Raw genomic sequence first — 17,297 nt, 5'->3', positions numbered from 1 at the left:
CACGTCTGGAACAGTGTGCAATGCCTTCGGGCTTTAAATCTTGTAATTTCTGTTCGCTCCAAATGTCCGCAATGGACCCGCATCTTATTTGTATTTGGTGTCTGGGCGAGCACCATGACTCCACGAATTGTGAAGCCTGCCAACATCTGAAACCGAAGTGTCAGCGGGAGCGCCGTATGAAGCTTCTCTCGGCACGGTTGTTCCGGTCGGAGTCGTCCCGTTCCCCGGCCTCTTCGTTGACTGCAGGTCCCTCTACTGTTCAGTTCCGCCATCGATTGCCCTCTGGGGTCAGGGGCCGTCGTTCTCCACTTGGTAAGTCAAGACGCTTGTCGCCTAGGTCTTTGACCTCACCTTCTTCTGTTGTCTGGGGCACTGGTTCCCGGAACTCCCCGGACATGCGCTCCCCAAGGTCGTCGTCCTCTATCTGCCCTTTCCGGGTGTGGGGGCGACTCCGGCCCAAATGGAGGCCTATGCTACGGCTTTGCAGGCGTTCCCTAGGTTCCTCGCCCGTTCCTGGAGCGTCCTCGGGACCTCAGCTTCTTGTGGGGTCTCCGGGCTCGCCCCGGTGCCAATTGAGCCTTTGCCTCCCAGGAACGTCGGAGATGTGGTTTCGTTAGGGCGTGGCCCAACTGGGTCCCCCTCTACGACCCACGGCGCCCTATAGCCCTGCGGGGCTCCCTATGGCGCCACAGGTGGCTGCCGGTGCTCATAGTCCTGACTGAGCACACCCCAGCCTTCCTACTATTGTATCAGCTGGGCCTGAGGGACAGCTCTTCTGATGGCAGTTGTCCTAGGTCTACACCCTGCGTTCTGTTTTCGCAAGTTAAATCTCACTTTAGCCTTCAAGCTACCTGGTCGGGCAGTTTTATGCTTCTTTTAGCTACACCACCTTGTGGTCTTTGTAGCTGTTTGCTCTTTGCGTGTTTCTTTGGTGGCTTGCTTCAGTGTACTTTAAATTGTTGTTGTTTGCTCCTGTTCCTCCTTTTGGGACTGGGTGTGCGCTTGGCATGTTTCTTGTTCCCTACTGCTATTCGCAAAACATTGCTCAGTTTCTACCTCTTGCCCGTTGGTACTTGGCTGTAGCCTCTCCACCCTTCCTTCCGTGGGCTAGGCTGGTAGGCTCTGGTTGCATCTCTTCATGTTTCTTCTCACCCTTTGGTCGGTGTCCACATAGTGCACCACTAAGCTGAGAGTGGTCCTTCTTCCTCTCTTTCTTTTCAGCTGGTATAAGGCTGGTGCCGTTTCTACCTGTCATTTTTATACGGGTATGGTGTAGTGCCATTCTGGCATTTTTGGGATGTCTTGCATCCCGTTATCTTTCGCTCTTCTGAGCTACTTGGTCTGCCGTCTGGCTGTTCTGCCACAGCCTCCCCCATTGCCAGTCACTCTGTTGCTGGCTCAAGGGCTTGATGCTTTCTGTTATTCTATCGCAGACCCACCTCACCCCTTGGGGTATGGCTATGGCAACTATTTTAAGTTAAGGGAACTGCGGCTAGATGTCTCTATCAGATGTACGAGTTATTTACCCTCGGTAACGATGTATCTGGTAGAGACATTGTTTAGCCGCAGATTATTTAATGCCCACCCAGCCTCCCCTTCTGCGAGGACCATGCCAAGTGGTGTTCTCCACTGGCCTATTTCAGTTGCCATTGATTTTTCTCTCATGGGTGCTCACAATGTTGCTTCCCCCTTTGAGAATTGCCATATATAGCTAATTCCCTCTAAGGGGCTTCTTTCCTTTTGATTTACTTTCACCAGGAGACTCGTCTTCGAGTCATATGAGCTGCAGATCGTACACTTAGCAATAGATCGCCACCTGGTGTTGGGCTCGGATGATTGCAGGTTGTTTTCTTTTTGGAAGAAGTCTTTGTAGTCACGAGATAGGTGACTCCTCCCTTGGACAATACTGCGCATGGTCATCGACCCCATCCTCAGATTGTTTTTTTCCGCCACTGGGTTCGGATGAAAGTTTTCCGCAACTTCGAAGTGTGAAACTTTATATAAACATATTCGACATCGAATAGACTTTTTCGACATCACCAGCTACATTCCGGTGCGTCGATGCGGGCCATTGAGCCTATCGGCGCCGAACGGCCTACGCCTCATGGACAGAACTCCATTCAAGAGATGCCCGGTATGTCGAGCAAAATTCCCTCATAGCGACCATCACGAGGTCTGCAACCTCTGTCTATCGCCGGAACACGACGAGTCGACCTGCACAGCCTGTGCCTCCTTCCAATCGAAGAAGACCATTCGGGATCGGAGAGCCCGTCAACGCGAAATGAGGAGATCAGCGCCAGCACCGGAGGCCATCTTTGAGGAGGAGATCGTCGGAGAGGACGTCTCGAGGAACAAAGATCCACTTGAAGATATCTCAGAGGACGAGGCTCCACTCATCGCCGAGGAAGACTCGCCCGATCTCCAGATCATATCGGGTGCAGAGGACTCGGATGACTCGATTCCATCTCGACAGCCCGTGAGTACCCCTGCTCCTGCACAACATACTCTACCCAAGCCAAAGGCAGCAGTCGGCACTCCACCCATGGGGCCCAGTCGAGACCAAAATCTACCCTCTGACGCCCCGCCTTCGGGCTCGGCTCCGAGGAAGAAGACTACGCCTTCCGGTGCCTCTGCACCGAAAAAACATGTGCCAATTCCACCTCCTCCATTGGTACTGAAACATCTTTCGACACCGAAGGACTCTTCGACACCGAAGACAAAACGCCCTCGGCACCCACACCAAAAGATACATCGGCGTCAAAGCCAAAAACTGTACCGGATCCGAAAGCTTCGACTCCGAAACCTTCCGGTTCGAAAAAAGTAAAGATGGAGAGCCAGAGTCCGGCGCAGCAGGCCCAACAAAACCTGTCTCCACGCCGAAATCTCCAACATCGGTACCAAAGACTCCAAGGCCTGATACAGAGGCGCCTAAACCCTCTAACAAGTCTACCAAGCCGAAACCACCTTCGGCACCGAAGAATATGCCACAGGACTCGATAACTCCTCCCAAAGCAAAGAACACTAAACAACCACTCTCGGCACCGAAAAAATCGACGCTGAAAAAGACTGTAGAAGAGGAAGAACTGTTTAGACCAGATCCTAAACAGAAAAAGGTCTATATCAACCCAAAGACTGGACATGTGGAAGCAATTCCTTACAAGAAAAGACCAGCAGACACACCACTTCCACCTGTGGTTCCTGCCAAAAAGAAGGATTGTGCAACTTCTCCAATGCACCCTTCCTCTCCTTCACCTTCTTCCTCTCCTATCCCTCCATATATTGAACCCATAGCTTCTCCTGTTCAATCTCCTGCATCATCACACTGACGAGGAGTATGATCTAGGTGGGGGGGAATGACGTACCAGAGCCACATGCATACCCTTTAGATGAGGATGTCAATCCAGAATATCCTAAGGATGACGACATATATGGTTTTCCACCACACAATGTGCCAGACATTCCTGATCCTCAGTACTACCCAACAAAACCTTCCCCTCCAGAAGATAGTATTGGGTATAATCATCTATTAAATAGAGCTGCACTTTACTATGGAGTTCCAATGCACTCTGATGCCATTGATGAGGATGTTTTACTCGACACTTTTGAGCAGTAACAAAGGTCTACACAAATACTACCCATGATCAAAGGAGTCATTAAACATGCTCCAGACATATTTAAAGACCCGGTACGATGTAGGGTGTTAAATCCCAGAATAGAAAAAAAGTATAGACCAGCACCATCTGATCCAGTCTATATTAAGGGACTAGACTCTTTGGTATTGTCTAATGTACGTAAAAGAGCCAATTGCCAGACCTCTGGTGGCACGCCCCCGCCTGACAAAGAATCTAAAGTTATTGATATGTCAGGGAAACGGATTGCTGCGCAGGCAACAAACATATGGCGCATAGCACACACACAAGCCTTACTCTCACGCTACGACCGGGCTCACTATGACCAGCTAGAAAAACTCATGGAGCACCTCCCAGATCAATGCAAAGATCAGGCAGCAGAGCGCTTACAAGAAGGCAAATTAATATCCAATGCCTCAATTAAATGTGCACTAGATGTAGCTGACACAGCATGCAGAGCAGTCAACACTAGTGTTATACTCAGACGTCATGCGTGGTTACGCATTTAAGGTTTCAAACCAGAGGTTCAGACTACCATCTTGAACTAGCCCTTCAATCAGAACCAGTTGTTCGGGCCGGAAGTAGACAGCACACTAGAAAAGATGAAGAAGGACACGGACACAGCTAAGTCTATATGTGCATTACAATCCACACAGACTAGAAGTTCTTTTCGCCGCTCCTTTTATAGAGGAGGCTCCAAGCAGACCGGCGCAGACACAACATAATCTTTTAAAACGCACACACAGACCTCCTCTAACAAAGGCTACTTTAGAGAAGGATACAGAGGCAAGAATAATAAGGGAAGAGGTAGAGGTAATAACAACAACCGCTCCTCTTCCACTCCCAAACAGTGACTTCCCTCTGCCTCCCCTACAGCATTCCACTCCTGTGGGGGGCAGATTATCACAGTTCCTACCTGTCTGGAATTCCATCACAACAGACAGGTTGGTAAGACAAATTATCCAACATGGCTACTGCCTAGAACTCACAGAAACCCCCCCCCCCCCAAACATACCACCCAGGCAGCGTCCAATGTCCACAGAACATATAACTCTGCTTCAACAGGAAGTATAAGCACTTCTACAAAAGGATGCTATTCAAGTAGTTCCTTTAGAGGAACGAGGAACAGGAGTTTACTCCCAATACTTCCTAATTCCCAAAAAGGACGGGACACTAAGACCAATTCTCGACCTCCGGCCCCTCAACTATTACATACCATCAGATCATTTTCACATGATCACTCTACAACAAGTACTCCCACTACTACAACAGGGAGACTTTCTATCAACACTAGACCTAAAGGACGCCTATTTTCATGTTCCTATACATCCTGTATACATTCTGCGCACAAGAAGTATCTAAGGTTCAAAGTCCTTCCATTCGGGGTCACAACAGCACCACAAGTGTTTACAAAGTGCTTAGCAGTAGTAGCAGCACATCTCAGAAGACAACAGATACATGTCTTCCCTTACCTCGACGATTGGCTCATAAAAACAAAATCGTTCAACCAGTGTGTGCAACACACAAAACAAACAATTCAGACATTGCACGACTTAGGGTTTACAATAAACTACATCAAGTCTCACCTAGAGCCTTCGCACGTTCATCAATATCTAGGAGCTACCATAGACACATCTACAGCTCTAGCGTATCCCAGTCAAGCCAGAATACAGAGCATTCAGACCTTAGTCTCCCTTTTTCAACACCAGCAGTCTCTCCAAGCCAGAGTGTTCATGAGACTAATAGGCGTGATGGTGTCTTGCATCTTTATAGTTCCTCACGCGAGACTGCAAATGCGCCCATTACAAGAATGTCTAGCACAACAGTGGAATCCGGCTCAAGGTCAGCTTACAGACCTGATGTTGGTAGACAGCCGTACATATTGCTCTCTGCAATGGTGGAACACCAAAAACTTGACAAAGGGACGGCCGTTCCTTGACCCTGTTCCACAGATAGTGCTCACAACAGATGCATCCCTCACAGGATGGGGAGCCCATCTCTTGCATTATACTACACAAGGCCAATGGAACAACCAACAGAGACAGTTCCATATCAACCATCTAGAGCTGCTAGCAATTTTTCTAGCACTCAAAACGTTTCAGGTACAAGTAAGAAACAAAGCTGTCCTAATCCGGACGGACAATATGACAGCCATGTATTATATATAAAAACAGGGGGGACACACTCTCTGCAACTGTCCCAGCTTGCACAGAACATTTGGAGAAGGGCCATTCCTCAAAACATACACCTGACAGTAGAACACCTTCCGGGAATTCACAATCAGATAGCAGATCTGTTGAGTCGTCAGTCACAACAGATTCACGAATGGGAGATACACCCACAAGTACTTCAACCATTCTTCCAAAGGTGGGGGCATCCACAGATAGATCTGTTTGCCACCCATGAAAATGCAAAATGCCCAACCTTCGCTGCCAGGTTTCCACACCCACGGTCGGAGGGGAATGCGATATGGATAAACTGGTCAGGCAGATTTGCGTACGCTTTTCCGCCTTTCCCACTCATTCCACTAGTAGTACGCAAGCTCAGACAACAGTCTCTCAAACTAATACTAGTGGCTCCCACATGGGCACGTCAGCCGTGGTTCACCACACTACTAGATCTTTCACTGGTTCCACATCAGAAATTACGGCTCACGCCATCCCTGTTAACACTGAACCATGGAGAAATAAGACACCCAGAACCAAGCCAACTGAATTTGGCGATCTGGCTCCTGAAGTCTTAGAGTTTGGTTACTTAAACCTACCACCAGACTGTATGAACATAATAAAAGACGCTAGAAGACCCACTACCAGAGCATGTTATGCCGCTAAGTGGAAAAGATTTGCAATATATTGTAACAATAATCACATTGATCCACTGAATGTTTCCATCCAAAATATTATTTGCTACCTTCTACACCTTCAAAGGTTTAATTTGGCTTACTCTCCCATATGCCTGCATCTGGCAACAATTGCAGTCTATTTACAGAATAGGCAACATCTATCTCTATTTAGAGTACCTGCAATCAAAGCATTTATGGAAAGGATTAAAACGAATAATCCCACCTAGGTTACCACCTGCTCCAGTATGGAACCTAAACACGTGGTCCTTACAAGACTTGTGGGACCCCCTTTCGAGCCTTTACACAAGTGTGAGTTGCAATTCCTAACATGGAAAACTGCTTTCCTTGTTGCCATCACCTCTCTCAGAAGAGTTAGTGAAATACAAGCATTCACAATACAAGAGCCATTTTTTCAGATACATCCTAACAAAGTGGTTCTTAGGCCTAATCCTAAATTCCTGCCAAAAGTCGTTACCCCTTTTCGCCTTAACCAATCAGTAGAGTTACCAGTGTTTTTTCAAAAACCGGACTCTGTTGCAGAAAGGGCTTTACCTACCTTAGATGTTAGAAGAGCTCTGTTATACTACACAGACAGGACTAAATCCTTCAGAAAGACAAAACAACTATTTGTATCTTTCTCTCCCCCACACAAGGGCAATCCCATCTCTAAAGGAGGAATTGCCAGATGGATTGTAAAGTGTATACAAATATGCTATCAAAAAGCTAAATGTACACGAACGGTTCCTCCTAGAGCGCACTCCACTCGCAAACTAGGAGCCTCTATGGCTTTCTTAGGAAATATACCACTAGAGGACATATGCAAGGCAGCAACATGGTCTACAATACATACCTTCACTAAACACTATTGTGTTGAGGTGCAAGTTAAGCAGCAAGCTGCAGTAGACCAAGCTGTCCTTAAAACACAATTACAGTATGCTGCAACGGATACAAGCGACCACCGCTAGGGGAGACACTGCTGCACAATCGATGCTAAGTGTACGATCTGCAACTCATATGCCTCGAACGGAAAATGCTACTTACCAGTATGCATCTGTTCTTGGCATGTAGAGCTGCAGAGGTGTACACGCCCTCCCGCCTCCCCGGGACTTGTATCCGTTCCAGTACTCATCTTACTTAGATGCACACGCATGGACATCCTTTCTCTTTACTTCTACTAACTCCATCATTTCCCATCATGGCGAAAAACAATCTGAGGATGGAGTCGATGACCATGCGCAGTATTGTCCAAGGGAGGAGTCACCTATCTCGTGACTACAAAGACTACTTCCAAGAAGACAACAACCTGCAATCATCTGAGCCCAACACCAGGTGGCGATCTATTGCTAAGTGTACGACTCTTCAGCTCTACATGCCAAGAACAGATGCATACTGGTAAGTAGCATTTTCCTTTCTTCTCCTGTTGCCTTCCCTTCCTCCCGCCTTCTATATTCACTTAGGGTTCTAGTCTCCTCTATAGTCTTCTTTGAGGATCTATGAAGCTCCGTTTCACACATCCATTATTACAGGGGAAGTGCCTGTCTTTTCATACCTTCCTGTAGTGGACTGTTCTTTCTGTGCTCCGTTCTTGCTGGACAGCACGGTTCTACATGGTAATGGCAGTCTATTTCTATCTGTTGAGATATTCTTCCCTTGTTGCATTGGGGAATGGTCTTTGCTCCCTTGCGGGGCTTTTTCTCACAGCTTTTTCACTTGTATATAGGCAGTGTCTAAATCTGTTTTTTATGATGGTGTCTTGCACCATCCTCCTTCTTTATTCACATATTTTCATCCCTCGCACACTGTTCCTATACTTTCACAGTTTTTGTTGGTGGCTCCGTGTTGTGCCACGGAAAAGTTTCTCCAAATAAAACTGATGTCAGCGGGCTGGGAGGGACTTATATGACATCACGTACGTGGACGGCGTCAGGGCAGGGTCTTTACCGGCGTGCAAAGGTGCTGCTGCTAAAAAAAGATCCGGATCCAGTCTGACGCCTGGGGATATTCTAAGTTAAGGAATCTGCTGCTAGACAACGTCTCAGCCGGATACATCATTACCGAAGGTAAGCAACTCGTATTATCTGTTTCCAGGTAGGTAATCAGTCTTTAGAGTTAGGGTTCTGGGGTTAGACTCAGGGGTCTCCCAGGGTCAGTGATGTACTATTGTTGCACCCTCAGCAGCACTAGGCGGCTGGGTGCAGAGTGTTGAGGCCCAAGTTATCCTATGGTGGATAGGGGGACTCTGGTTGGTGGCTGCTGGCGAGCAGGCCACAAGGTTGTGGGAGCAAAGCTCCTAGGGTTAAGCTCAGGGCAAGTGAGGTACCAAGTTAGCACAAAAGGGGCACCCTCAGCGACGCTAGGGCGGCCGGGTGCAGGGTGCTGTCTTGAGGTCGGGTGCCCTGTTAATTTCAATGGAGATTCTCTGGGACAAAGAAACACTGCAGGCTCGGAGACGAGGATCTTCCAGGAGTGACCACCACTTCGAGGGGTAAGTAGGGCTGTAGTAGGTTGGCTATTCACTGCGGGGTTAGGCACCGCTGGGTTGGGCGTCCGGTGCAGGGGTGCCTTTGGATGTCGGATATTCTTACCCGCTCTGGTCGCTGTAGGTGGAGGTCCTCTAGATTGAGGCTGCAGGCGTCGTCTGGAGGCTTGAGGCAGGTATGGGGTCGCCGGATCTTGGGTCACGATCGCCGGGGGGGGGCCTCCTTGTGGTGTTTTTCCACTCAAACTTGGGCCGGTCTCGGCTTGTGCAGAGTGGGCTGAATTCGCAGTTTCTGGCTTGCACCAGAAGCTGCAATTAAAACACGTCCAGTGTTCACGGGAGAAACAGCTTGGAAATTGAATGCAGGCAGGCCCTCCGGGGTTTGGGAGGTTGCTGGCTGCTGAACATGCCAGGGTTTTGCAGGAGCATGTTTGAGGGGTGACAGGCCTGTCGGGCTGAGGCCAAGCCAGTGGGCGTCGTCCTCTTGTTAGCTCTGCGTGGCTTCTCGTCCTTTTCTTGTGGTTGCTGGATCTGAGGAAGGAAGGTACAGGGTGCCCCTAAATACAAAATTTAGGGGCGTTAAAGGTAGGTAAAGGGCAGGGACCAATGGGTCCCTTCCCTGGGGTGGGTACACCCTCTATTCTGCCACTCTCCAGTGGGAGAGGGGAGGACCCTGTCCCTGGTTGGCTGGGTCCCCCCATCCTCAATATGGCGGTGACTCGAGGTTGTGCTTCACCTCGCCTCCCCCACTTTAGGGGTGGAGTTGGCAGAGGTGGGCACACCTCTCTTACTCAAGTTTTTCCCGCCGGGTCTCCCACCCAAAGTGGGAGTAGAAACAGTGGGAACCAGTTGCTGACAGCAGCAAATGGTCTGGAGAGTCTCACAAAGGCGGCATGCTTTTAAAGCTTTTCCTTCGTGAACCCTGGCCATCCTCGGGGGAGTAGGATTGGCGCCTCGTCCCAGAATGTGCATTGTTTCGGGCCCCAGAGAGCAGCAAACTCTCGACCCAGGGGTCCAGAACATGTCTGGTGGTGGCGGCCTAGGCAGCCACTCAGTCAGGTCACTGAGAGTTGGTCGAGTTTCAGGGGGCATCTCTAAGATGCCCTCTGTCATTCATTCTACATTAAATCCCACACTGGCATCAGTGTGGGTTTAATGTGTTGGGAAGTTTGATACCAAACTTCTCAGTCTTCAGTGTAGCCATTATGGTGCTGTGGAGTTTATAATGACAAACTCCCAGCACCTGTACCCTAACCACTGACATAGGGCACCCAGCTAGAGGGCTGACTGATGTATACCTGGGCAGTGGTTTGTGGGCATGGCACACAGGGGTGTGTGCCTTGTCGACTCTTTGTTTTGTTCTGCACCAAGACACTCAGCCTGCAAAGTCAGTGTGTGTGTGTGTGTGTGTGTGTGTGTGTGTGTGTGTGTGTGTCAGGGTACAGGGCCTCTAAGGGTGGCACAATAAGTGCTGTAGCCCTTAGGGGCCTTCTCTGGTCAGCACTGCCCTAGGTACCTATGGTACCATTTACCAGGGGTTGACATTTGACCAGAGATGCCAATTGGGTTTAGGCTTTAATGCAGTTTTAGGGAAGGAACATAGGCCCTGGGTACCTGATTGGCAGGAACCCAGGGTACCCTCAGTCAAAGCACATTAGCAATTCAGGAAAACGTGGGGGCATACCATGCAAGAAAGAGGGCACTTTCTCACAGTACCTGATTAGCAGGAGCCCAGGGCACACTCCGGTAAAGTACATCAGCAATTCAGCAAAAAGTGGGGTCAACCATGCAGAAAGAGGGCACTTTCTAACAAATACCTACACTGGATATATTTCAACAGACGTAGGCTATGGAGGGCAGGTCTAGTGGAATCCCCTATATGCTTGCGCTGTGGTAACACTAACGGCACCTTTCTACACACAATTTGGCAATGTGTTGTACTCATCAGGTTCTGGACGGGGGTTAGGACATGCCTCTCCGAGCTGTTGGGATGGGACATTCCTATTTCGCCAAGCAATAGCTATAAGCTTCATCTACTGCTTCTGGGTCTCACATTAGCGATACTGGGCATCGCCAGATTGTGAAAAGCCATTTCCCCTTTCTTATTGGAAGTTTGGAAAAAGGGTTTGGATTTCTGCATGTGTATGGAGCTACCTATAGTTAAAGCTAGGGGATGCCTTCAGAAACACCTAAATACTTGGAAGAGATTGGCCTGATATTGAGGCATATATATCTAGAGCTCCTTACTAGAATGACAATAGATACAGGAATAATGGGACAGTAAGGTGGGTGATCGTATTGTAATGTGAATTAATAGCATCTAGGACATGGTGGTGGGTTGGGAGACTAGCACGAGAGAATGTAGCGTAGACATAGCACAATATGTCGTATTTTGGAATGCTAAGATTTCATTTCATTTTGTTTCTTTCCTGTTTTGTTTTGATAAAATGCATGTCGATATCACGGATGTATTAATGAATCATACTGTTCAATGTACCGAAGTCACACCCGACTCCCTCTCAGACGCTCCTTTTCATTGGAGCTGTTGTGGACACGGTACAGTTTCGGTCCTATCCTCCCGAATGGGATATTCAGGCGATGTTTCGGGCTCTATCTTGGATTTCAGTGAGAATGACTCAGGCTGTTGGATCTCATGGCCTCCTGCCGCCTGTTCAGTGACCCATGCAAGGTGGCACATGCAGGCTCAGCAGTGGGACCTGAAGTTACAGTGGGCACAGCATCGAGGAAATCTCATCAACCAGATTCAGAGGGTACAGCGAATGGCCTGCATTGGTGGCTAAGGAACAGCAATTGGTTCAAGGGCAGACTTCCCTCCCTTCCCCACCCAGACTTCACAGCAGTGATGGGTGCATCCCTACTGGGCTGAGGCGGCTATCTGGGAGAGGTGGAGATCAGAGGACTCTGGTCTCTGGCAGAAGCCAAGCTCCATATCAGTCTGTTGGCGCTTCAGACGATCTGGCTGGCACTGAAAGCCTTTTGACTGTCGATAAAGGGAAGGCTCCTACAGGTGTTCACGGACAACACTACCGCCATGTGGTACTGCAAAAAACAGGGCAGTGTGGGGTTGTAAACTCTGTCAAGAGGCCCTGCATCTCTGGACTTGGCTGGAACATCAACATATTTCCCTGGTGGTTCAACATATGGCAGGTTCTCTGAACGCTAGGGCAGACAAGCTCAGCCGAATGTGACTTGCGGATCTCCAAAGGTGTCTCCATCCCGGGGTGGTACAAGGGCTCTTTCTGCGGTGGGGATAGCCTTCGTTAGATCGTTTTGCCTCTGAAGAGAGATATCAGCTGTTTTTGGTGTTTCCAAGGCAGCACTCGCACAGCGATGCTCAGTCCTCCATATGCCTTTCCGCCCACACCACTCCTGCCCAGACTGCTCAAGAAGATCAGGAGTGACCGGGCACAAGTTATTCATGTGGCTCCAGACTGGGCATGGAGAGTTTGGTATCACGAGCTTCTGGACATGAGCATTGATCCTCCGGTCAGGATGCCTATTCAGGAGGATCTTACATCGCAGCAGCAGGGAAGGGTTCTCCACTGGAACCTGTCCTCTCTCCGCCTCATTGTGTGTAGATTGAGGGGCAACAGTTGACAGCTTTTGACCTCCCTCCCAAAATAAGTGAGTTTATTTTGGCAGCCAGGCGTCCTTCTACAAAATTGGTATATGCCTGTCTATGGAACAAGTTTTGTAAATATTGTACCGACAGATCTGTTGTCCCCTTATCTGCTCCATTATCTCAAGACCTCCTGTTTATTCTTTCCTTGGTCCAGCAGAGCTCTGCACTGGGCACTTTGAAGGGCTACCCTTTGGCACTTTCTTCTTTTCTTCTGCTGCCTGATCAGCCCTCTCTATTTAAATCTCTAGTGCAGTGGTTTTTAAACGGGTTAACTCATTTGTTCTTCCCTTCAGCTTTCATCCTGCCACAGTGGAACCTTAATTTGGTGCTCACTTTCCTGATGTGTGCGTCATTTGAGCCACTGCATAACTGTCCTCTGCGGTTGCTCAGTATCAAGACAGCTTTTTTGGTGGCAATTACCTCTGTGAGTAAATTGCAGGCATTGTCCTAACAGCCTCTTTACCTGACGATCTTTCCGGACAAGGTAGTACTCCGGACTAGGAGATCCTTTCTGCTCAAGTTAGTTACATCCTTTCATCTGGGACAGTCAGTCACCCTTCTCACCTTCTATGCACCCCTGCATCTTCCAAGGAAGAGGAACGTCTCCATCGTCTGGACCCAAAAAGAGCGTTATCATTCTACCTTGATAGAACCACAGAGTCCCAGGTGTACGACCAACTCTTTATTGGATACGTGGGTGCAAAGAAAGGCCATGCTATCCAGAAGAGGACTATATCTTGATGGGTCATCCTCTGTATTATAAGTTGTTACGCCTTCGCGAAGAAGGATCCTCCTGAAGGGCTTAGGGCCCATTCCACCACGGTGAAGGTAGCCACCACGACTCTCCAGCGTGGTGCTCCCATTTCTGATATATGCCAAGCAGCCACGTGGGCTTCACTGGTCAAATTCGCCAGACACTACTGCCTGGATTCCCAGGTTTGCAGAGAAGGCCTGTTCGATCACTCTGTTTTGCAGGACTTCCTGGTCTAAACCATTCCGCAGTCCCTCCTTCCTCCGGGGATGTTATTGCTTGGGTATCTGTTCAACAGTAGGTAATATGCGGCTAGAAGTCTCTTATCAGATGGACAAGTTACTTACCTTCAGTAACGCCTTATCACGTAGAGACCTGATCTAGCCGCAGATTCCTTACCGACTCACCCATCCTCCCCGCACTGCGGAATTGATTTTCAAGTGTCTGGATGTTCCACTTGCAGGACCCTAGCTGTTAATTTTTTTAACATACCATGGTCAGTCACTTCATGACTTCGCGCTTCTGGCATGTAAAGTACTGATGTCAGCGCGCCAGAGTGGCGGTTATATTGACGGCGCGGACGTCGTGATGAAGGCGATGCAGACGATGTCACGGAAGGTCGACTGACATCATCTACCTTTGCACAGGGGTATTCCTGAGAAAAATCTTCTGGATGCAGCCTGACGCCTGGAAGTTAAAAGGTAAGGAATCTGCGGATAGATTGTGTCTCTACGAGATAAGACATTACCATAGGTAAGTAACTTGTCCTTTATTAATTCTTTTTGTTACCCCCAAATTTCAGGTTCCAACAGTGATGTTTGATTCAAAAGACTACTTGCTAATTTGCCTTTTTTTAAATATATTTTGTATCCTTATTTTGCATAGGGAAAATTGATGACAAGTGAAGAAAAGAAATTCCAGCAGCATATCCAAGCACAGCAAAAGAAAGAACTGAACAGCTTTCTGGAGTCACAGAAGAGGGAATACAAACTGCGCAAAGAGCAGCTTAAGGAGGTATGCTCACTGACCGACTTCTTTTCATGATGTTTCGGTCTAGGTCTGGCTTGACAGCATAGCTGTCAGCAGATGTAATCTGATACACCTAAAAATGAGTTTTCAAGAGTGCCGCTCTCTGCCACAGAGAGCGGTTTTCATTCCGCCCACATGTTGGTATCCAGTAGTACATGTTTTAATTAGGCAGATGTGTGCTTCCACTAGAAAAAGTGCTTAATCCAGTATTGGAACTTTCATAGATTCACATGTTTGAATTATTCCACATCGCCGATACCGGAGTCCCCAGTATATCACAAGTGCAATGCAAAGCTCATACAAACCAGAAACAAGGCCTATGCTCATTCCAGTTTTGTAACTTAACTCTGTTTTATAAAAGAGACCAAAACTTAAGCCTGACCAATCAGGACCTCTTACCCTCTAGAACACTCGTGAGAGAACCATAGTCCCTCAGATTTTCTACCACACGTTGTGCTAGGGAGTCTCCTCTAAGCTCGGCTCCGGTTATTTATCTGCTTCAATGGTTTTAAACCAGATCGCATAAGAGAGGGGAATCACCACACGCTCACTCTTCTAGTGAGGGTCCAAAGAAAGCTTTCAAGAAGACCTCACATATTTATCATGAACGCAGTCCCTCACAAATCTGAAAAAGAGAGAAAGGAACATTGTTCAGTAGACAGTAAATCTTCTACACCCCCTCCATGCAGGCACCCTTTCCAAAAACCTTCCTCTGTACCTCCTAAATCCCATAGTCGACGAGGCAGTTGACGAAAAACCCTCACTGTCGTCTAGTATAAAGGCCTTCAGTCATCTAAACAGAAGGCAAGTACCGCACCGCCGTCAACATCATTGGCGGCGACACCATCATCAGTAAAACCCACAAGTTCTTTGCCGTTGGTTATCTAGTTGACGTCACGGGTGGTAGCAGTGACCACTTCTTTGGCGACGCTTGCGGCGACAATTTAGATGACGACGGTAACAATGGCATTTACAGCGACAACGCCCGACTACTATGGTGCTAAATTGCCACAGGTTAACTACAGCACAGACGGTGGCTCGTCAGCAGTAACATCAGAAAAATTGTCAACGACAGAAAAAACACATGAAAAGAGAAAAACCAAGAGCAAGACAGATTACAATAGAAGTTAACTCACCTAGCAAGGTTACATCTTTGTTGTCTTCTCATCTTTTGAAAGAACAAGATTCCGAGGACGGTGTACTCTAGGTTAATTGAATAACCCATTGAAATTGCGCGTCAAATGCGAGTAACATGATTTTGATGAGGTATATGGGCAGCATCAGTATTATATTCCTCAACAGAAATCCCATTGTGACTTTCAGGAGGAGGTGGTGTGCATGCTATCATTGTTGCTAACAGGCCTGCAGTTTATATTGGCGGATGAATATAGGAAGAGGTTTCCACCAGCATATGTTTCTATTGAACAGTCTAAATTGCCACCTTGGCCACGATCTATTCCATCTACTCCCCAGAGGGTTCAAAATTTACAGTCTGTATTTCTTCCGAAATCATCACCACCAATGGCTCTGCAACAAGATCCTGGAACTTGAGATGATGACCTGAAAGAGGGGGAACTTAGGGATCCACATCAGGAGTGGGACCATTACCTCATTTCCACGCCATCTTCTCCCTCTCCTGTATCTATTGACTCGCCACCAGAGGACTTTGGTGGTTTTCACACCTACTTAAAAGGGCTACCAAAAGGTTTGATCTACCAATGCTGACATCTCAAACTTACAGTTTTTATATGATTTTAAAGAGCCCTGTAGAAAATCGGTAAGAGCTATCCCTATTGTAAGTCAAATATAGGAGGTAGGGCTCAAAGTACTGAAAATGCCAGCCACGATGACCCCATTGTTATCCAGATTGCAGAAAAAATGCAAGGCTCCAGAATACGCTCCTGACTGCTTTGTGGGTGATCCGAAGCCAAACTCTGTAATTTCTCGGGCAGTGCAAAGAAAATCCATGAACCCTTCTGTTCCATCATCAAAGTTCCACTTGTAAGCATTTTTCTTCAGTGTCAGCTCTAGTAGTCAGAGCAACCAATGCTCTTGTAATTCAAGGTCGATATGATCTACAAATGAGGTGCGACCTAGCTCTGTATGTTGATCCGCTTCCTGTGGACATTAACGGCAGCATTCAGATCACTGGGCGGTGCAGCAGTGTTGTGCTGTCAAAGATGGCTCAGAGCCACGTCGTTTAAGCCAGAAGTACAGAACAAGAACCTTGACCTTCCTTTCGGAGAAGCATTATTAGGAAATCACAAAGATGATGCACTGCAGGATATAAAGAAAGACACTGACACTGCTAAGTCATTGGGGATGCTTCAGTACCGAAAGGCACCCTTTAGGGGAGCGGGAGGAAGCGGGTCTTCCGTCCTATAGGGGTGGATATCAGCAGTATAGGTATCCCTCCTACACTACTTCTTCCCAGCCATATCGACCGCAGTATGCCCAGCGTCAATCACAATCGGGAACATATTCTAGAACTACCCCCAGAGGGAGAGCAGGTGGCAGGGAAAGAATTCCTCACGTCACCAATGACGAGTTCCAGGCTTCGGTTCTTTCTTTTCCGAATCATTTGCAGATTTCCTGAGGAGAGAAATTTCTTCACATCTTCATCAATGGCAAAAAAATAACAATTGACCAGTTGATCCTCAACCTTATACAATTCGAGCATACCTCGGAGTTCCTTCATATTCCATCTTGCACTCCAAGTCGGCAAGAAGCAAAACCCCTGGGGGGTGTGGCCGGCAGCCGAGGGAAATGGCCGCCCCCTAGAGCAGCTCCTTGTCTCCACAGACATCCCCCAAAATCCGTGAACCAAACCACAGACAAACCCTCAAAAAGAGGTGGGAAAGGCATCGGAAGATGTCGAGACTCCGATAAACCAACCACAACCCGAAAAAAACAGTAGACGGCAC

The 17,297-nt window shown here is 48.0% G+C and overlaps 1 protein-coding gene across 2 annotated transcripts in view; it reads left to right on the top strand.

Annotated features, from left to right (window-relative positions):
- TAOK1 (TAO kinase 1) overlaps positions 1-17,297 on the top strand; it is a 1,246,355-nt gene that overhangs the window by 865,598 nt on the left and 363,460 nt on the right. For both annotated transcript variants that reach the window (XM_086955104.1, XM_086955103.1), the window contains exon 15: positions 14,230-14,358. In XM_086955104.1, coding sequence (XP_086811230.1) covers positions 14,230-14,358 — 129 coding nt within the window. The remainder of the gene's footprint in view (positions 1-14,229; positions 14,359-17,297) is intronic.

Source organism: Lissotriton vulgaris, chromosome 2_1, assembly GCF_964263255.1.
Source record: "Lissotriton vulgaris chromosome 2_1, aLisVul1.2, whole genome shotgun sequence".
Taxonomy (NCBI): domain Eukaryota; kingdom Metazoa; phylum Chordata; class Amphibia; order Caudata; family Salamandridae; genus Lissotriton; species Lissotriton vulgaris.
Note: the sequence above shows the minus strand (reverse complement) of the source record. Positions and strands in the feature narration are given on the sequence as shown.